At 42.3% G+C, this 22,949-nt stretch overlaps 1 protein-coding gene across 1 annotated transcript in view; it reads right to left on the reverse strand.

The window, feature by feature from the left end:
* ITGA9 (integrin subunit alpha 9) overlaps positions 1-22,949 on the reverse strand; it is a 288,361-nt gene that overhangs the window by 128,026 nt on the left and 137,386 nt on the right. Inside the window, exons 16-17 of the mRNA XM_054992076.1 lie at positions 12,772-12,921; positions 5,849-5,925 (exon numbers count right to left, since the gene is read on the reverse strand). Coding sequence (XP_054848051.1) covers positions 5,849-5,925; positions 12,772-12,921 — 227 coding nt within the window. The remainder of the gene's footprint in view (positions 1-5,848; positions 5,926-12,771; positions 12,922-22,949) is intronic.

Consider the following 22,949-nt stretch of genomic DNA (forward strand, 5'->3'; position numbering starts at 1 on the left):
ACAGCGAACATTATCTAACAACTCTCTCCTTATCCAAATATCCCACTTGTCTCCAGGGACACCTTCCTAAAAATTAGGCTGCATTAACTTTTCTAGATATCCATGCACTTTGTGCAGGACATGCTTTAGAGTTCACATTTCAAAGACAATCATGACTACGAAAAGCAGCAAAATTAATGCAATTCTAAGAAAGAAATTCTATAGCCTAGTTAAGTCCCCATTTCAGAATTCAGCATTTTAACACAAATCCTCTACAGTCACAGAATAAGAATGGCTTGGTATGATTTGGAAGCAAATTTGGGGTCTGTGAATGAATGAGATATTCTGGCATATTCTGAAAGCATTTCTATTGGCCATAAAAGCTTTCCAGTTTCTATTGCCTTTAAGCCAACTGCAGGAAGAGTGGTTGCAGGGTGGGGGGAGGAATCTGGCAAACAATTTACATTCATTTTAATGGCAAGCACAGGGAAAGTTTAGGTAGCAGAAATATACAGAGAAGAAAAGCTGCCTTTGAAGTCCTCCCATCCATAACAGTTATTTATAATGCGGTCTCTTCCAGCCAAGGACCGCCAGCAGTCCCCGGCCTTTATAAACTGAAGAGACAGTCAATTTGCAAATGTCATTCCAGCCTCTCCCCCGCATGGAATGCAGGAGCCATATGATAAGGGCAGGCACTCTGCTTTTTCTATTAACGCTGCTTGTCAAGCGGCTCTGCTCCCCATGGCACCACTTGGAGTGTTATGACATTTATGCGGTCTGTCGCACCGGATTCGTTCTCCAGCTGCGCTGCTTGAAGTCACCTGCTCATTCAGCTCCAGGGATGGCACCTGTCCACTTTTCTCTTCTGTCTGTTTATTTTTAATAACCAAGAGGGTCTCTTTTGGTGTGCTGTATTCTTTTTTCACATACTAAGTACCATACAGGCAAAAAAAATGTTTGGTGCTTTAGGGACAGTTTTTATTATTATAATATTCTGAGGCCAGGACACCACCGCACTTTTCCAGATGACTGCAAGCTGCATGCTGCTAGTGGCCCAGTTATTCCGACAGTGCTTGCAAGCAAGTTTTTGCCTGCATGGTATCTGTCTATAGCAATCGCAAAACTATTACAAAAACCAGTGGCTCTATTCAACCCATTTGGCATTAATACACAAACTGGGTGAGTAACACTAAATGGTTCAAAAGCATTAAAAAAGAAAAAAAAGGATATAATTTACCCTGTGCACACAATAATATTAAAAGTTATAAAGTTGTCTTTGGAGTTTTGTCCAGAGGAGTTAGCCATGTTAGTCTTTATGTTGCAAAATAGTAAAGGGTCCAGTAGCGCCTTTAAGATTAACTAACTTTATTGTTGTATAAGCTTTCGAGAACCACAGCTCTCTTCGTCAGATGCATCTGTGGTTCTCTAAAGCTTATGCTACAATAAAGTTAGTTAGTCTTAAAGGTGCTATTGGACTCTCTACTAAATGAATCAGGGATCGCCTGGCCCTTGCCTGCTTAGCAGGACCCACTGCTGCTGCAGCTTCCATCGAGGCTCGCTTCATCAGGTGCAAGAAAGGCACCCCCATCACGTCGACCCATTCTACACCCCACCCAAAGGAGGGGCGTGCAAATGTTCCCTTTTCCGGAAGATCTGAAATGAAAATCTCAAGGCCCCAGATCTCATGGTCACTACCCTCCATGCATCTGATGAAGAGAACTGTGCTTCTCGAAAGCTTCTGCTACAATAAAGTCGGTTAATCTTGAAGGTGCTACTGGACTCTTTACTATTTTGGAGGTTTTTATGCGTGTGCTCATATTTATGCAGGTGTCTTCACTGTACCATTTACTGACACAGCCGCTGTCAGCATGCCAGGAGAAACCCTGAGCATTCAGAAAGTAAAAGCTTAGCAAGATTCAATCAATATGATTCAAATGGAATTGCCACGGCCACTTTTAAACACAGCCAGAGAGCGATCCGGCTTCCAGTTATATGGCTCAATTACTGCAAGTAGTCAAAGGCAACTTTAAATCCTCTTTCCCACTGCCCCAGGAAACATGGCAACCCAAAACAGAGAACAGGTTGCTGGGCAAAGTTCAGATGGCACACAGGGTTGCCAACAAGCCTGGAGAAAAATGTCTTCTCCCTTTAATAGAGGCTTAATCCATGGAAATGGGCAGCTGAAGCTTTTCATGCATGGAGATAAACAACATCACCTGGTAATAATTTCCCATTAAACCACTATTAAAGGGGCAGGACATTTTTTCCCCTACAGACATCTGGCAAGCCTAATGGTGTGATGGAAGAATCATATTTCTAATATAAACATTTCAAGTGGTCATATAGATAGCTACAACACATGGCGGATTATATTTGCATACTGGCTCATGTGTTCCTCTCTTCTTAAAATACAGAATTTCTACACGTGTGTTTTTAGGTTGGCATGCAGTGATTTCCCCCTCACAGGGCTCAGGGTCCCATGCATCAAGTGCTGAACAGACCAACTTTCACACAAACATGAAGAAAAATATACTCAAAGACTCCTTAAGGAAGTAGATTGAAGGAGAAAAAGCACAGGCTTGAATATAAAAGAAAACTGGCACTCACAAATAAATGTTCTGAGAGATGATTCTCAAATGAGATCCAGACAGATCTGTGATGAGAACATTGTGGCTGAAAGCTTTTGTACTGCAGGGAGGGAGTCTTGGATGCTTCACTAATAATAATAATAGGTAAAAGTAGTCCCCTGTGCAAGCACAGAGTCATTACTGACCCATGGGATGACGTCGCATCATGACGTTTTCTTGGCAGACTTTTTACAGGGTGGTTTGCCATTGCCTTCCCCAGTCATCTACACTTTACCCACAGGAAACTGGGTACTTATTTTACCAACCTCGGAAGGATGGAAGGTTGAGTCAACCTTGAGCCAGCTACTTGAACCCAGCTTCCACCAGGATTTAATTCAGGTGGTCGTGAGCAGAGCTTGGGCTGCAATACTGCAGCTTACCGCTCTGTGCCACAAGGCTCTTAATAACAACAACATTCAATTTATATACCACCCTTCAGGTCAACTTAACACCCACGCAAAGCAGTTTACAAAGTATGTCATTATTATCCCCACAACAAAACACTCTGTGAGGTGGGTGGGGCTGAGAGAGCTCCTAGAAGCTGTGACTGACCCAAGGTCACCCAGCTGGCTTCAAGTGGAGAAGAGGGGAATCAAACCCAGTTCTCTACATTAGAGTCCCACACTCTTAATCACTACACCAAATCAAATTAGTTAGGGGCTACAGACTTCACCACTATGTTGCTTTATGTACTATCTGTTGTTTTAAATCACAGAATCACAGAGTTAGAAGGGGCCATACAGACCTTCTAGTCCAACCCCCTGCCCAATGCAGGATGAGCCTAAAGCATCTCTGACAAATATTCAACCAGCCTCTTCTTGAAAACTGCCAGTGAAGGGGAGTTCATCACCTCCCTAGGCAACTGATTCCACCTTTGAACTCTCTGACCATGAAAAAGTTTTTCCTAATATCCAGCCGGTACCTTTCTGCATGTAATTTAAGCCCATTGCTTTGAGTCCTATCCTCTGCTGCCAACTGGAACAGCTCCTTGCCCTCCTCCAAATGACAGCCTTTCAAATATTTAAAGAGAGCAATCATGTCCCCCCTCAATCTCATCTTCTCCAAACTAAACATTCCCAAGGCCCTCACCCTTTCCTCGTAGGGCTCAGTCTCCAGACCCCTGATCATTCTCGTCGCTCTCTTCTGCATCCTCTCAATTTTGTCCACATCCTTTTTGAAGTGAGGCCTCCAGAACTGCACACAGTACTCCGGGTGCAGCCTGACCAAGGCAGTATAGAGAGGGACTATGACCTACTTGAACCTGGCTTCCGCCAGGATTGAACTCACATTGTGAGCAGAGTTTGGGCTGCAGTACTGCAGCTTACCACTCTGTGCTCCTATGTCTAATGTTAGCCCTAGAATTGATTATGTTCTGTTTCAGCATCTCTTCAACTCTGTATTGGATTCTTGCAAACGCTCCGTCTTTGTCAACTTGTGTTTATTTACCCTATGGCATTGTTTATGGAAATGTCCTTGATATTGACTGTACCAATCTCACACTGTATATTGAGTCTCAATAAGAAAGGTGGACTATAAATAAATAAATAAAGAGAAAAAAACAGAGTGAAGGGCTCAGAAAGAGGAAGACATGGGGGAAAGCTGTAGATAATCAAGTTGGGGCAGGACCACACAAATCTTCCCCCCCAGACCCTGTGAACAACAGACTGGGGCATACATCAAGTAATCGCTTACTGGTTTCCTCAATTACAGACCCTTCCACATCTCCAGACTCGTATGGAAAAAGGTCTTCAATGAGGGCAGGTATAAGTGGTCCCCAGCATAGTCTGTGTTTTCATCCATTGGCACAGTTTAACAGTCGCTGCTTTCGAGTACCTGGATTGCTTTATCTGATCATGCTTCACCACCAGAGCACGAAGTTGCTCATTACCTTTTTATTTTATTTTAGACTAGAAACTGAGTTACTGACTTGGTCAAAGCCATTAAGGAAATCCATACCTCATGTTTGATCAGACAGGGTTCAATTATATTTGACACTAGGAGGTTCAGGAACACGCTCTTCCGGTATTTTTATTTTTGAAAAATCGTGTGTATGGGGGACCTCCTATGGAGTGTGCCTTAAGCCTTCCTCCCCAAGCCCTTTTCTTATTCTGAAATGGCCCACAGAGCTGCTGTTTTCATACAGGTACCCATAGGTTTACAGTATGGTTACATTGTTGGCTTCATGGAGCCAACAGTGCAGGGAAAAAGGCTTACCCCTTGCTAGGGCTTTTTTTCAGCTGGAACGCAGTGGAACAGAGTTCTGGAACCTCTTGAAAATGGTCACATGGCTGGTGGCCCCGTCCCCTGACCGCCAGACAGGGGGGAGTTTAGATTGCCCTCCACGCTGCTAGAGCAGCGCGGAGGGCAATCTAAACTCCCCCCTGTCTGGAGATCAGGGGGCGGGGCCACCAGCCATGTGACCATTTTCTCCGAGGGAAACCCACTGAGTTCCACCACCTCTTTTCCCAGAAAAAAAGCCCTGCCCCTTGCGCTTCCTCTGCTCCCAATTCAAATCAGGCTCCTGCATGTCTGATGTCAAATAAGCAAACCTGGGAGCTCTGTATACAAAACCTCCCAGTGTCACATATGGACCAGACCCATTCAGGCAAAGACATTTACATTTCATTTCTGGATCTATTAAAAGGTCACCTTCAATCCCTCCGTCCCCAAAAGCTCACCTTCTGGACATTTAACTTTTAATGAGAATTTTCTGAGAGTAGTGATAGTTTCTTGGTATTTTTGAAAAACTAGTTATTGAGAGCCAGCAAGGCATGGTGGCTAGAATGTCAGACTAAGATCTGGGAGACCCAGGTTCGAATCTCCACTCTATTATGGAAGTTTGCTGGATGACCCTGGGACAGTCATATACTCCCAGGTAACCTACCTTACCGGGTTGTTGTGTTGATAAGACACTTTGGATCCTCATTTGGGAGAAAAGTGAGATAGAAATGAAGTAAATAAATAAATAAACAGATTCTCAAAAGCTGGCTTGGAATAACTAATCCAACTCTGATATCCTCTGAGCAAATGAGTGTTGAAGCCATATTATGATTTTTAAAGGCAACTGTAGCACAAAAACATACCTATCACAAAGGAAGTTGCATACTGAAGGGATATACTTTTGATTTGGCCGCCTCAAGCTAGAATTTTCAAGATGTATGAATTTTCCCTTCCCTTCATTCTTATCAATAAAAACTAGCCGTCTTCTTTACAATACAAATTAAAAAGCTGCCTTCGCTCACCTGGATAGGAACAGTTTACCCAGAAGTTTCAGATCTGCAGCACAATCATCTGATTGACAATTCCTCTCAAAGACAGTCTATGAGAAAATGAGAAAAAACAGCACTATTAGGATTGAAACGGGGGAAGAAACCTAGATGGACTCAAGCTTCCCTTGAGGTTGGATTTGTATAGACAAATGCACCACAAGAGATCTGCAGACAAGCAAATCTTAAATGTTTGCTAAATCTTTTCTGCCAGGAGTGTTTAACATTAAGCAATTTGAACATTAGTAGTCACAGCAAATCACTACTATGCTCTAGCAACTGTACTTGAAAACATGGTAGCAAAAACATGGCATTATATGAATTCAGAAAACAAAAGCAAGGTTCTCTCTTCTATACACACACACATGACTTTCAGGTCCATATAATCAAGGTTTTCATTGCATGCAACAAGCACTTTGACCCTAGATCTAAACACATCACTCACAAACTACCAGAAACTTCTCTTTACAGTGAAATTGACATTGACCAAGAAGATATTCACATTCTTTCTACTATTACCCTGACAACTGCTGCCAAATCAAATACTAAGCATAACATAAGCAAAATACAGTATATACAATGGAAGTACAGATGTAGTGTTTGAGCATGAAGGCCACAAAAGTAATGCTTTTAAGGCAGACAAATGCAACAATACACACACACACACACAGGGCTTTTTTTCAGTGGGAATGCGGTGGAACGGAGTTCCGGCACCTCTTAAAAATGGTCACATGGCCAGTGGCCCCGCCCCCTGATCTCCAGACAGAGGGGAGTTTAGATTGCTCTCCGCACCACTGAGTGGCGCAGAGGGCAATCTAAACTCCCCTCTGTCTGGAGATCAGGGGGCGGGGCCACTGACCATGTGACCATTTTTGCCAAGGGCAATTTAAACTTTAAAAAACTCCCCCCTTGTTCCAGCTGACCCAAAGTGATGTCATTGTGCAGTCTTGAGTTCCACCACTGAGTTCCACCACTATAAAGCCCCCTTCCCCAAGCCAACACCATAATTTGTCCTGTGGCTAAAAAACCACTAATTGACATTTTCGATGGCATGTTGAATCGGTTATGATGTTGAAATATTGGTTTCATCCTGAGTACAATCCTGGATGAAAATGGGAAGCTCACACCCAGTCGGATCACTGCCTATGAATAAGACCATTATTGCGAATTGCTGTTACAAGCAATTGCTGTCCAAGGTAGAAGTCTTTCACATCCATTACTAGCTGACTCTTCTAAGGGAAGATGATGGAAGATTGAATCTGGGAACTTCTGCATGCAAAGCAGATACTCTAGCACTAAACTCCAGTCCCACCTCCTGGAACTTCTAAAATGGAACCACTATTTATACACGTCTTCTGAACACACCAAAATCCACTAAAAAGTCAACTTGCATTAACTTTAAATTTGTATTATACATTTTCTTTTTTTCCTCTAGCGGAGCAAAGAGTTAACATGTTAGTTCCTCTTATGGCTACTTTCCCTGTTCGTTCTGCTGAGTACCATCTTTTATATCTTCTTTCAGGGACTGACAAGAAACGGTAGTAAAATTCGTTTCATTGACGCCAAAACTTTGTGATAAAGTCTTGAAGTCATCTTGACACCTTGGAATTTGGTGGAATGTAATTTTAAGGTTAATAGTAGATATGTATGAGGTTATTTTGAAATTTAACTGTATCAACCTTTCATATGTAGACGTCTCAGATTTTTTATTCGTGTTTGTATGTGTATTGCAGTTTACTCAGTCTTTGTATTGAGTTAAGAGGTTAGGAAAGTCTAACAAGTCAGTATGTTGTATGGACTATTTTACTGAGAATAAAGAAAAAATGTTTACAAAAGATTGCTTGAATTGGCCTTTTCATATAGCATGGAAAAGAGCTTGATGAGGAAGTCTGAAAACACCAAACTGAGTTTTGTAAAGGCAGTCCTAATCAAAAAAGATTCCTTTGGCTCAAGAAAATATGTGATATGCTATATTCATAACTCTTTGTTCTTCCTTGATAAAAGAAACACTTCCTTGCACTGAGTGGTTCCAAAGTAAAGAACCAGTTGCTCTTAACTGCACACATCCGGACTCTGCATTTATGAAGCATGGCTAATAAAATATATCCCATTCAGCCAAATGCAAGCACCAGATTTCATCTCACCGATGACAAGTAATTAACATTCCTGAATGCTTTCCAGGATTTAATTGCATACACTGGCTACAAGAGGACAAAATAATTGGCAGAGTATTTCTAGTGACAGCCGCAGCAGGTGAAGCAAATGGGGGTAAATTCTTTAGGAGCTATAAATGAAAAGAAGAATCCTGTTATGGAATAAAGTAGATGTGGTTGTTCAAGGGGTAGCTAAGAACAGCTGTGAAATTCCGTAGGCTAATATGAACACATTCCATTTCATATGGATGTGAGCCAATACAGGGTCGAGATATGGAAGTATAACATTCAAAGCCTTGCTCCACCACGAAGATGGTTGGATGAAACAAGTTGCCATCTCTCAATCTAACAATTTTATCCTCCAGGTTCATGATAAATGATGAATCAGGTAAGAACTGGAGGCACCTCAAACAATAAAAATTAGCATATACTTACACATACACATCCAAAACGGAACAATAAGATCCGGAGCCCATGGAGTTTAGGACTTTTAATAAGCAAAACCAGTACCTTGAGCTTAGCCCAGGAACACTGGCAATCTTAGTTATGGGTCAACTGCGGCAGCTATCCCAGGCTTCATGCTGGAAGGGACCTCTGTCCTGGCTGGTGGTGGTCTTTCTGCCACTGCCACAGCAGTGCCCTGAGAGGCAGGAGTAAGGAACGGAGGCTGCGGGAGCCCTTACAGTGGGGAGGGGTGGCCATATAGTCAAACTGTATAAATTTGCTCATCTGCCTTCTCTTGCAACTGTCCAGGGTGGGGAGTAGGGGGTGCTGTGCCAGCTTACTCGCTGGTCTGCATCATTCAGTCAGCTCTGTCAAGGGCATCTGAGCAAGAGAGAGATGCCGCACAGCTGCCTTTACCTCTTATCGCTGGCTTCTGCCTGCAGATCTGCATACCAAGCATGAGAGGGAAAGGGCCACTGCTTCCCCCCATTTGCTTGTTCAGCCAGCGCTGCACCTGACAGTTGAGCAAGAAAACAGTACTGTGCATATGCACTTACCATCTCATTGCTGGTCAGCACCTGCAGTGCCACGTGCCAGGCATGAAGGAGAGAGGGGGCACAGGAGCAGATCCTGCTATCACCTCTTTGGGCAATGGATGGTGGGCCAAAGGAACTATGGGGAGCAGACAAGTGCTACTGCTCAGGGCAGCTGTCTCCCACCTATCACGGGTTGCTATGGCCATGGGTAAGTCATTCCTAATATTCTTACTGAGTAGGTTGAGTGGAAAGAAGGGCTGCGGGGGGGGGGGGTCATACTTGAACTTTGGCCAGAACCCCAGAATCACTGAGACTGCCCCTGCCCCGGAGCAAAATGGCAGCCAGCAAAATTTTTAGAAGAGCTGGTGTCATATGTACTAACAGTTGGGCCGCTACATTTTAGATCTTTTAAAGGTTCAGTCTTCTAGGGAAGACCCACTGGAGTAGTCAAGTCAACAAGTTGCCCTAGATTGCGCAACAGTGGCTAAGGTCTTAGGCTAAAGAATGGGGAATAGTTGGTGAATCAAATGAAACAAAGAAGAATGCACTCCTGGCTACCAAGTTCATTTGGATGTCTAAGGAAAACAGTTTTGTGATCCTGCTCCCTAAGGTGTCTGTGACTTCACTGAAAACAGACACAGCCCTCTTCTATAGATCAAACCCCACCCCCAAATCGTTATTTATGTAAGATTCCATTTGTTCATACTTATCCAGTTCATTGCTGAGGACCTTGGCACACTTAGTAAGGAGGGAAAGGAGAAATATACCAGATTGTCATGGGCATACTCAGGACTCCAAAGTTCAGAGCCTTGAATGAGCTCACCTGTTGTTTTCAGGCAGACAGAGAGCTGGAGGAGATGGAAAGTATGAGAAAAGACATAGGACCCTGAAGGACAATTCTCTTGGGTAAGAGCAGTAGCCATCCAACTCTCCCTTCTCAGAGGAAGATCCGAGAACCTTAAAAATCAACCAGATCTTGCTCTTCAAGTGCAGACCAACATGGGTTCCTACCTGAAACTACCTTTTCAGACTATCTTATGCATCCCCTGAAAATAATTTCTTACAACTTGCACACCCTGCATAAGTGTACCATGGTTAATGTGTGAAAAGACTGACCCAATAAAGGTTGCTGAATTGGAAGGAATGCTCAGCAGCAAGGGCAAAGATGTCATACAACACGATGTTCTTCTCACACATTACGAAAGGCAAATCTAGGTTTGGCAGATGCTCAAAAGGGGCTGCGGCCTGCCCTTCAAGGGAGAAAGCCGCTTGCTCTATTTCTGCATATTTTGAACAAATCTTTTAAATGCCTTAGACATTTTCCCCAATCTAAATTAGTACCAATCCTTTTTCCTCCCCCATTCTGGTCCAGTTCAAAGAACAGACAAATTCAAAGCTCAACATCGTCCAATTGTATTATAATTCTGGGTGGGATCATTTTTAAATTTCCTGGCATGGAAAGTGTCCACTTGCTGCCAGCTTTGGGTTCACTCTGACCATCAAATTCCAGCATGTGAAGCCAAGCAAGTATGTGTGGGTGGGACTGAATGAATTAGGGATCCCGCCCAAGAAAGGGGGGAAATACTGTTAATTCAACAAGGATAGAGGGACAGGAGACACCGTTTCCTGTAATGGAAAGATTCATATCTTGGACATATCGGGAAGAGAGCAGATTTCTGCAGCCTATTCTACTTAACAGAGAACATTCGCAGCATTAAATTTTACTGTCTCATATATAACCATAACCCACAGATGTTCTGAAGAATAAGTAATTGGCAGTATGCCTGTGAAACATTGAAATCAACAGCCTTAAGACTGGAGTAATGCTGTACAGGATCACACTATGAACAACTTTCAAGGCACGTCTAGACATTATCCTATCTTCTCACCAGTCACTTCTATGTAGAAAATAGATTCTGCCCCATGTTGAACATTCCAGTTGTGGTTACCACAAGACTTCTCCCAGTTGTGAGGAAGACTTTCTCAGCATAATTCCCACACCAGATATACGTTACTGGCAACGACGCTCTCCACATGATAGGAAGGAGTCACTTGGCAATTGGATCTTGATGTTACAGCACAGAAGAAACTGACCAAGAAATTGGCACATAAAGAAATTGGCCAAGATAGGTACAAGGTACGCCAATCATCACTGGACTCACTGCTTTAGTATGGATTAAATGAGAACTAACTCTGTCCCAAGTCATGATTTCTGCTGAACTCACAGCATGCCATGTATATACTATAAGACCTAAGAATCCCCCAAACCAAATCCAGTTTACAAAATCACCAACACTTTAAGGAAAAAAACAACAGGCCAATGTTGCACTTTTCAGAAAATGCTTACTCTTGTGCCCTTTTGCAAGTGATTCAATAAAGATCCAGATTTGAGTTCAGTAGCACTTTAGAGACCAACTAGATTTCTAGTGTGTGAGCTTTTGAGAGTCAAATGAAGGGAGCATTGACTCTCAAAAGTTCATAGCTGGAAATGTAGTTGGTCTCTAAGGTGCTTCTGGACCCAAATCGTGCTCTTCTATTACAAACCAGCACAGTTACTCACTTGAAATTAGGATCCCATTTACTCAGACCAATTACAAGGAGCTATTTTTAACTGCATAATTTCTGATGGAAGGCAATTCTTCTGCTCATTCAGCAAATGAATATCTAGCAATACATCTGGTACAGATTGTTTTAATATTGGCTTCAGGAGTCTTTAAGATAGTTTTAGGTGGGTAGTCATGTTGGTCTGCAGGATTTGTAATCCTAGATGTTGGAACAACAGGATTTGAGTCCATTGGCACCTTAGAGATCAACAAGATTTTCAGGGCATAAGCTTTTGAAAGTCAGAGTTCCCTGCACATGTCATATGAGTATCTGAAGAAGGGAATCCAGGATTCTTTAAGTACACAGTACAGTACATGCAAACAAGAGCATAAAAACACTGAAGGACACCTAGAAAAGATATTGGTAAACTGTCGGGGATGCATGTATTTTAATGTCCTGTTATACTGTCCTAGGTATCGTCATGCAAGTGAGTTCCTGTGAACCTCTTCAACCACATGGGCTGTTGCCACATGCAGGAAGACAAGGTCACTCCCATTGTGCAAACAGCAATGGACTGGGATGGAGGTGCCCAGGGATGGCATTTAAATCCCTAGTCCCACTCATTGTTGATGCTGTCCCTCTCTGCCCTTTTTTTCTCATTGCAAAAGCTCCAACTTTAGGAAAATCTTGCCAAGCCTCCATAACTTGGCAAACCTCACCCCCACCAATTGCTGAGCCGAAGCCTCTCAGCTAAGCTGCAGCGCAGCTGCTAAAAAAGAAAAGCCCTGTAAATAGCTAAAAAGGGGGAGGGAATCTAGAGCTTAGCATTGTCATCTTGAAGGTGGTGCCAAGCTCTGCCCTGCCATCCAGGTTGGTTGTGGGTACAGCTTTCACAAGGAGGCTCTACTTGCAGCTGTCACACCATTTCCTCTTTAAGTGAAGGCAAAGGGGGTTCTTCTTTGCTCTGGGTTAAAACAGATAGCCCAGGAGACCAATAAGCCATGCTTGAAAAGAGCAGACGGTGGTTTGGAAGCACCTAAATGAAGCACAGTCATGTTGTATTCCACCAGGGGCAAAATATTAACCACATAATGTTATGTATCTCCACGCCATGAAAAGCATTACTCGCTCATTCCCACACATGGAGCCTCTAATGCCGGGGCGGGGCATTTTTTTCTCCAGGTTGTTGGCAGCCCTACTGAAAGATGAATGAGTTGGTAACCTGATTTCTCTGAGCCATCTTCTGTCCCTTTTTCCATCGGAGTACAGGCTTGAGTGAAGGTAATTCCTTCTCCTCCTTTGCTGTGATATGGTCACCAAGGCTATAGGCTGCTTCGAATATGATTGGCGATATGACGTCTTTTACTCTTCTCTGTAAGATTAAATGGAAACAAAAGAATATATTATGAATCAGTGGAGGTGGACAGGAATATCTTTGGAGGTTAAAAAAAAACCCTACACAGAAATGGCTACCGCTAGACTTGCTTCTAGCCCTACTGTCATCTTCCTTCCTTCCTTCTACCCAGCTGTTTCTCTCACTTTTCAATCCATTTGTTCTTCATTCTACACCTGATTCCGAAATTGGAATGTTTTAAAATTTCCAGCTGTAATACAGTATTTAAAACTATTGGTAAGCACCTTGCCATTTTTTCTGCTCATCCTCTCACATTTCCATATCTTTATTAGTGACCTGTTCTGTGCTTTTCTTTTATTTAAGTACCAATACTCATGTGTAAGGTTGTGCTAATAGGACTCTCAGGACTTGAGGGGGGAGGACCTCAAAAATATGTCTCTACTCAATACCAGTGAGTAGTCACACACAAATAAAGTCTTGGAACTGCTTAATGCTTCGATGGCATTAATGTTCCACCAATGCCCTGTCAGATACTTTCTGTCATTGAACAGAATAGTAGCAGTAGGCTGAGCCAAACAGAGAATGCAGACTGTTATGGAGGTGAAATCATCACATTTTTGTTCTTATTGTGGCTGTTTGACTGAAAATTGTAACTATCAGGACCAGCTTTGAGGAAGTGGAAGAGCATTTACATGGCATACAGAAATTCCCAGGTTTAATCCTGACAACTCCAGTTGAAAGAATCAGGTGACAGGAGATGTGAAAGACTTCCACCTGAGACTCGGGACAGTGGCTGCCAGTCCGAGTAGAGAGTATTGACCTTAACAGACCAATGGTCTGATTCAGTATAAGGCGGCTTCATATGTACGTTATTTACCACAGCAGACCTACACATCTATGAGCTCGTTTGAATGTTCCACTTAAGTGAGAGCCCCACTCCCCACACTAAGATTCCCACTGCCCCTTCCTGACAAACATCATATGAAAGCTGACTGAGCCCCAAAAGTGTCTCTCCTCCCCACCCCCACAAGTCCACCATATTAGCAGTTCTGAACTTCTTGGAGCAGTGAAATTATCACATTTATCTGTGAGGAAAGTGTACGCTTGAGACTGAAAACCCTGGTTAAAGCAGAAATGTGATGTTCCCTCAAGCCCTTCCTTTGATGAATACCACTCTCATGAGCCCGCAAATGCATAAGTCCATGGTAGCGGTGTATAAACCAGTCTGTAGAGTACTCTGTCTCATTCAATCACTCACACACAGAAACACACACAACCCCAGTGGTTCATTAGAATTCTACTCCTGGTTAGAAAAAAGTATCTTTGATGTCCTAATGTTCCAGAACATCTACAGGCCGGTGCAGAACACTTCCAGAAATATAGGTCCTAAGACCAACGGGAAAACAATTATTTATCAATCATATATCTTAGGACCTATATTTCTGGAAGTGTTACATCGGGAAAAGCCAGTTTTTTTTCACTGGCACAGAACACTGAGGGAAGAGATGCAGTGACCGTGCAGTGTAGAGGGAATGGAAGTCTCTCCTCCTCTTGGTGTGAAAGCATGAGATGTTTCAGGACACTAATGGCAGAATCGGATTTTTTTATTCTTCCCTAGATCAGAAGGGCTCTGCATTACAAGGCTTGAGTCCCGGCATAAAGCATTCAGAAAATGAAAGAAGTGGATCGGTACGCCAAGAGTTTAACAAACCAAGGATGACGTTTAGAAGAGTAGCTGGCAGTCACTAAACAAACCTGCCATGTACCTTGCCTGAAGAATGCATTATAACAGCACTTGCTAGGCAACAAAGAAGAACAATCAATTAAGCCTGCCCATTGTATCATCCAAGTCCCGATTCTGTTTTCTTTCACTGATTGCGGAAGAACCAGAATATTAATACATATAAAGGGGAATGGGAATAAGAAGAGTATTCGGATCAATATCTGCCTTAAGGAGTACACTGTGCTCTCAATAATGGCTTTTCTTTTAAAACCAGAGATCAGGAACTCCCAAACGGTATGCTGGGAAACACCAGGGTGCAGCAAGCGCCTGTCAGTCCAAAGCACCCACCCACAGAGAAGGCTGCCTGCTATAACTCTGCATGAGTAAGTGGCCTCGCCTTCTTCCAATCAGACACCATATCTCTGTAGTTCTACCATATCTCTGCGTTGGATCATTCAATGACTCCCAATAGAGGAGAATTACTTGCCCACAGAGGATGCTGTATGTTGCCTCTCTGCATGAGTCACTGCTCTGGGCTTGCCTTCTGATCGGGAGACAGACTGGTAACTCATGTAGACATATATGGGCTAAGTGTTCTACTTCAGTTAAATATTATTATTAGACACCAAAAGTTAACTTTTATAATGTAATAGTGAAGCACGTCTACACTTAAAAGCTAAACGTTTGCAAACACAGCCATCGATTGTAAAAGGCTCATGCTATTGCTGCCTTAATAATCTATTACCTGAGGGGGATCAGTCAACCACCTACACATCAAGTTTAAGAGAAACATTCTGCAATTCTCCAGAGTTCATTGCTGACTTCTGAACAGCCGCTTGGTCCTTTATACAGTGCATGCCCATGCTTTTAAAATCAGTGGGGGCCTGTCGTTGCAGGGTGTCATGGTCTTCTTTGAAGAAAATTGCAGCAAGCAGAAGCCAAATTAATCACATGTGCAGACATTCCCCTTGAGACAGCTCTAGAGAAATAGACTTCATAGAACCACTTGTCTTTAATTAAAGCTTTTTAGCGTAAATTCTAGCCAGCCATTCATTATGCCACATGGGCCTTCTCTTCCAACTGATCTCATTGCAGATTATAGACCAAAAAAAAACTTTTCAGAGGACATGCAGATCTAATTACACAATACGAAGGCAGTCCTCTCAACAACTAGCCCGATGAAAATAGCACTTCGCTCTCAGAGGAGATAGGAGCATTCTTTGGATCAGTCTTCTTTCAGCTAAACGTCCAGCTTCTTCAGTCAAAAGTCGATAACTAAAATTGTCACTTCAGCCCCCCACAAACCTTGCATAATTGTTGTATTTCCATCTCAGCCACTTTTATTTATTTATTTACGTTATTTATAGTCCGCCTTGCTCACTGAGACACAAGTCTCAAAATCTCCCCCGAAAACCAACTCACAAGCACAAATAAACAAAGGGGGGGAAATCCATGAATTATGTATGTGACCCTATGAATGAAATAGTCGCCATAGGTCAGAGGCGACTTGATGGCACATAATACACACACATACAAGTATGTGAATGCTATAGCTATATATTTTGAAAGCGAGAACCTGCTTTAAGTACAAAATGCAGCATATGATGCAGCCATTACAGAACTATAACCTTAATTGTAGGGCAACAGTACAAACATAGATTGAAACAAAAAAAAATTATTGGCTGTTTCCACAAGGCTTACTTTTCTGGAAAACAGCGAAATCTTGCACGAAATTGTGCAAGAAGATGCTGTTATTGTGTCTTTTCGCGCGATAACAGCATCTTCTCGTGAGATTTTACTGTTTTCCGGAACAAGGTAAGCTGTGTGGAAACAGCCAATCATTGTTAACAGGCTTGGTAGGTGATACTGATAAGGTGGGAGGCAGCCATAGAGAAGTTACAAGAGACTACTCCACACAGGACAGGTAGCTTTTGAAGAGAATATGTACTAGGCTAACAATGCAATCAAAAACAGAGTTACATCCTTCTAAGCTCATCAACTTAAATAAATGTATAAAGACGTATCTCTGCTTTGGACTGTGCTGTAAGCAAGACATCCTGGCCATATGTATATAACTTTTATGAAATCAAAGGAAGGGCAGTTAACAAGGAAGTGCATTCGCTTTCAGACAGCTGCCACAATATGAGCAGAACAGTCCGACTGTGCAATCCTAAATGGAGTTTCACTGTTATAAGACAACTTACATCAATATGGTGAGAAGGGTGTAACTCTGCTTAGGACTGCACTATGAACCAGCCACCAAGCACAATCTCCCCTTCGCAGCTTCCAGAGAAGCCAAACAGCTTTGTTCTTAATTATCAGCCACAGACCAAGGTATAAATATAGGTTAGCGTAGTTTACCAGACTTGGGGATATGACCTGCTCATTTTTTGAAGCATCTCACTTTCTCCCAAGGAAACCATTTGCAGCCCATCTAAGATCAGAGGCTATTTGCACAGTACACTTTATTACATCCCCAAAACATAATTGATAATTAACCGGATCCTTTGCTAAAACTAGCACAAAATTATTTTACAAAAAGATGCGGAGCGACAGAGATGTGTTCCCTGCTGGTCTGTTGTTCTCTTTTCTTTTCTGCAGACTTACATATATACCAGTTGGCACATCCGTATAAATGAATACCAGAATCTTATCATCACTAACCAACAGTGAGCCAACAACATGAATTATTGATATCAATATTTCTCATCTATTTCAGGTTTTATATATTTTTTATTTTACATTTATAAGAAAGGCTGTATTGTTTTTTTTTAAAAAAGGAAGATCCCATGTTCAAATAAATTGTCAGATCTCCCCAGCTGAAAGGCTTACTTCTACATGTGGTCAGGGGCACAAGGGCAGTGTCGGAGCTGACGTGCGTGCGCCCACTCCAAGGCTACCACTGGTAGAATCTCATCAAATAACAAGTGAACCGAATTGGGAGGAAATCACTGCTAGGGCTCACAGAATAAGCTTAATAAAATTCATAGATGAGAAGAAAAGTCCCAAAAGCAAAGAGAGTAAAATGGAATCTAAGAGGCAGAAAAAATAACAAAAGGCTCTACTAGGCTAGGAAAAATTCTGAAGTTTTCCGTACTAAAATCAAAGGTTCACAAAATAATCATCCAGAAGTATCAAACACGGTACAACTTTACCCATTACCTTAACTCAGACTAATGCTCTTACATGTTAATATGCATCTTTCTATTACATTAATCAAGCTATCAATAGTGTTTGTAGAGCTTAACTCCATGAGAAATCAAAATTTAGGCCATAACTATTTAATATTTGGCTATGGTGGGCCGAATTTGAACAGCACAGTCACGTCTTGCCAGGTAAATCTCCAAGCACTTCACTGCATTACCTCAAGGTTTGAGTTAAAGGTACTTTATTGATGAAATATACCAGTATGAAGCTAGTCAGACAGAAGCATTGGCAGAAGTGACGCAGGGTGGCAAAGCAAGGTTAATTATAGGGGAACGTTCCCGCCCCTGGGAAAGAAAGTCCATTAGAGTTTTGGCATGAAGGGTCCAGGATCTCAGAGAGGAGGGGGAAGGGGAAGGATGAGCTCATCCCAGTCTTTTAGGGAGGGTGATACGGCTCTGACTGGAACTTCAAGGCCACGTTCTCAAGGTGGCCTGGAAATAGTAACCAGATACCTGCAAGATAAGCAGCTAACAGCAAGCAAATATGTTCCCTTTGCATATTCTCAGAGGTTCAGAACAACATGCAGTAAGACAGACATAGTAGATATACTAAGGTGTATCTGACAAGCACATGGACAAAAGCAGAACTCTGCTTGTGAGGTCCTGAAAACTATGATGGTTTGAGACACACAACTACAGTGGTTTGTGGGAGAAGAAAGGGAGCCACCTGCCTTGTGGGGAGACAATACACCCCCCCCCCACATACTCCAAACTCAAAAGACCCGACTCAGTCCCCTTTATTGTGTTCCTCTTCTTTGTCCTTCATTCTTTCACACATACTACCTCTTTCCTGTTCTCTGATATTATTTTGTCTCTGTTTTCACCCTTGCCCCATTTCCTCAGTTCCTTTTTTATTTTCTCCCCATTCTGCCAAAACACATTCCAATTTCCCCCTCTCCTCCATACTAATATCTTCATTTTCTCTGTTCCTAGCTTTTTGGGGTGCATGTACATCCCTAGGGATCACATTCACCCAGTGGGAGCAAGGGATCCCCACTCCACCTTCCATCCCCCACCACTTACCTGGCCAGTGGAAGGAAAGGTGTGGATGGGCCTTCCAGCCATGTTCCCAGGGCCAGAGCAACAACTGCACTGACACCATCACATTGCCCCAAGACTGCTCCCACGCTTCACAGCAGGCCAGTCTGGGGCACGAATTGGCATGAAGCATGCATGCGCTTCCCAGCCTTGCGCGACGACCTCACTTTCTGTAAGTGAGGTCATTGCACCAGCACAGGGCAACGCGCCAGCACAGGACAGCGCGACTCCCTAAGCACCAAAATGGTAAGCGCTGGGTCCCCCCTCCCCCCAGGAGAGTAAGGGGATCTGGCAACCCTATACACCACACAGATGGTGTGGTGTAATTATATTGATATAATTCTCTGCAATCCTAGGGGCTGTAGTTTGGGAAGATGAAAAGCAAGGCTTTCCAAACGCAACACCTATCCAAACAAGTCCCAGGAATCTATGACACCTGAAGCAGTATACAAACTGATGCTGTCTCTCCAGCTCCTATAGTTTCTTCTTTCACTCCTCTTTCTCCTCTCACTATCTTTCTCCTGCCTTTTCCTTCTTCCTACATAAGACCAAACTCTATAAATAGTTTTTCTGTACCATAAATAAAACCAATTCTATTTATAGAATTTGAATGAAGTGACACAAAGCGCCGTGATGGTGCATTAGCATCTGGCCCATCACAAACATGTGGCCAGGCTTAGAAGGCATGATGCATTAAATGAAGCAGCAGACAACGTCCTCTCCAAACCTACCACATCAATGTCTCTGGTATTCTAGAGAAACCAGACATGTCAGAACAATTCTTTTAACAAGCTGTCCCCTTCCAAGATTTATTTTGTACGTGTGGCATACAGCCTAAACTTCAATCAGCCTTTTGCCATGTGAAATCATGAAATAACCACAACCCAAAAATGTTTGGGTTGCAAGAATACATACTATAAACAGGCGAGCGCCGTAATAGTTACATTAAAAATGATTGCCTTTTTTTTTGCTTTTGGTGGTGGTTGATTTATTGGACAATCTTGATAGGAATAGAAAAAACTTTTTACCATCACTACAAAATTTGTTTGATCTTCCGTCTCGTTTATGTGTACATAGGCATCATAGATAAGTTTGTCAACTTCTGGGTGGTGGCTGGAGATCTAGAATTGCAACTGATCTCCAGGCTACAGAGATCAGTTCCCCTGAAGAAAATGGCTGTTTCTGAAGTGGGAATCTACAGCATTATGCCCTGCAGAGGTCCTTGACTCCGCAAACTCTGCCCTCCCCAGGCTCCACCCCCTAAATCACCGGGAATTTCCCAACCTGGAGCTGGCAATCCTAATAACAGATGATGCTTTAACCTCACTCAGTTTAAATAAAGCTTTTAAAAACATAGGACTAGTAGCATTAACCTTTTTTATCGTCAAAGAACTTCTTGACATCTACTTATCGACTGAGAAATCATAGCAGTTCTTTCATGGAATCATTGCTTATTGCATTAAGGGAACTTTTCAAGGGGACATACCAGGGCCTTACCATTGCCATGTCTGGACAGAACACCACCTAGAAAATAGTGGTCCTTTGCAGTTCTGTGCAATGGAAGAGAAGATCAGTTTTTTTAAAAAAAATTAATGGGCAAATGACCCTCATTATTCATTATTGACATTTTCATGAGAAGCTCCCAATACATTTCGAGAAAGTGTCATTGTTCCCCAGAATACAGATGAAAAATCATTGCCCCAACAAATGAAGAACAGGTGTCTGCTCACGTAATAATAAAACAAGATATAAAAGGAAAGACCGCACTACTGTGGTATGAGTCCTATTTTTTTTTATATTTTAAAGGCATAAATTATATTGCTTTGAATCTCTAAAATCCTGTTTATATCTGAATCTCCAAAATGATGGTTATATTTTTAAAAAACTGTAGCCTACTTCATCATGAAGACTAAGAGAAGATTATGTAAATGCAGAAGAAAAACATTACCCTATTAAAATTCCATTACAATTCAACAGCAGCAATGAAAAACAAATTATACTGCGAACCTCATGACTTACTATCTTAATTTTGCATTTAAAAATAACTAAAATAAGAAAGCTTAGAAAGGGTTTCAGGTGCAACCGACAGTCAGGCTTCTGTAACTGTTCCATCTTTACATGTATTATAAAGTCATCATATAATCCAATATCTAATTCCCACTATGCAGATTAAAATTTCTTCCAACTGAGGAAACCCACACAGCCTCCTATAATTTTGGGAATTGGTTTGTTTTGAAATGTAAGCCTTTCCCTCAGTTGCTAGATGTTCTTATGGTAGCTAGTGTAAAGATTTTGTGTTTGCTGTTGTGATTTTTTGTATTGGGCCAGAAGAGTACAGAGATTACTGACACAAGAGGTTCAACAAAGCAACAAAGAAGGTTTATTTACATACAGGTGGTTTTGAAAAAACAGAACAGCAGTCAAGGTCTCCAGGAAATTAGAGAAGAATCCTGGCTGGGCACTTAAGCTAGTTATGTCTTCTTCAGGCTGTGATTTAAATTCCTTTTAATGCTTTCGGTTACAAACAGGCTCGTCTCAGTCACAGGATTCCGCCCACACCAGCCTGTCCTTTCACGAGAGCTGGATTGCCAGGTATCCAGTTTTCACTGGGACAGTCCGGAATTTTCTTGGACTGTCTGAGAGAAATGGAGTAAAAATACTGGACCTATTAATGTCTGGTATTTTTGTGAGTGGTAGGAGCAATTGGCCAAGGCAAACCAGCAGTGACTCTAGTCCTGCTGCTGCTGTGCCTGGGCATGCAGGGCCCTTGAGTACAGTGCAGGAATGTGAAGGGAGTAGGCTTTTTGCTGCCTCAGTGGGGCAAAGGTGCATGTCTATCCCCTTCGGGTCTCAAAGATAAGTGCTTTCCAGTTGCACAGCAAGGGATAGGCACATTTGTGTGAAGAGAGGCATGGAGGAGTTTGCACGGAATGTCTTGCCTTGAATTCCCTAACAACCCAAGAGGCTATGTGAAAAGTTAAATCAAAAAAAGAGAGGAATGCGAATAGAAAATGAGTAATTGGGCAGGTGCTGAATCAACCTTGAGCTGGCTATATGAACTCAGCTTCCGCCAGGATCGAACTCAGGTCGTGAGCAGAGCTTGGGCTGCAGTATTGCTACTTACCACTTTGTGCCACGGGGCTCACAACAGGGTGGGCTGAGGAAGGAGCTGAAATAAGGTAATTGGGGAAAGAGGAGAAGTTGGCAATTGGGAAGGCTGGGTAGGGGAAGTAATAAAGGACAAGTGGGCTGAAGAGTTGGGGAGGGCCATTGGGAGCCCTCTCTTTGTAGCATCACAGTATCTTAGAAGCACAAAAATGAAAGATGGCCTGAGATACTCGAGTCTACTTCTAAAAAGAAACTCTGTGATATTCCACAGATCCAGAAATTGTACAGCCCCAAAGTAAACCATGCAAAATGAAAATGTATGTGATAACTTTTAAAACCTAATGTGTGGCTAAAATAATTATTCACTTTTCTATATTAATAAAGTTTAGCAAGCTCACTCCACGTTGTATGGCAATCCCTACCATAGAGATACGAAGGACATCCCAAATAACCAGTTTCTGGCCATTACCGTAATCTATAAACATGGACTATTTGTTTACATCTTCAGAAAGATACAGCCGTAGTCAACGTTTTCAAGGAAACTCCCAAAAGAACTGGAAAGCACGGGATGCATCTGCCACACAGGGATGCGACTGGAACTGCTCAACCTGTAAAGATCTTATTCCATGAAAAAAATTTACCTAACTAGTTTTGTGCACCGTTTTTGTTTTGTACTTGGACTGCAATTCCAGCACACTTGCTTGCAAAGCCAGCCTTATTATACTTAATGGGATTTACTTCTGAGTGAACCCATATAAGATCACCCTGTGGGGATGATATATTTTGCAGGTGTAGGTGAACAATCAAGTTCTGAATGGTGCTCATTTATTTACTGTCTAGACTACTCAAATAAAACTATGTTAGTGGAAAAAACTGAAGTGGATAGCTTAGAAGTCTCCATTCTACTCATATCTAACAGCAATAATGTTCTCTTTTATTAACATTTTCAAGACAGGATACAATATTGGTTT

Source organism: Eublepharis macularius, chromosome 11 (assembly GCF_028583425.1).
Source record: "Eublepharis macularius isolate TG4126 chromosome 11, MPM_Emac_v1.0, whole genome shotgun sequence".
NCBI classification, from domain to species: Eukaryota; Metazoa; Chordata; class Lepidosauria; order Squamata; family Eublepharidae; genus Eublepharis; species Eublepharis macularius.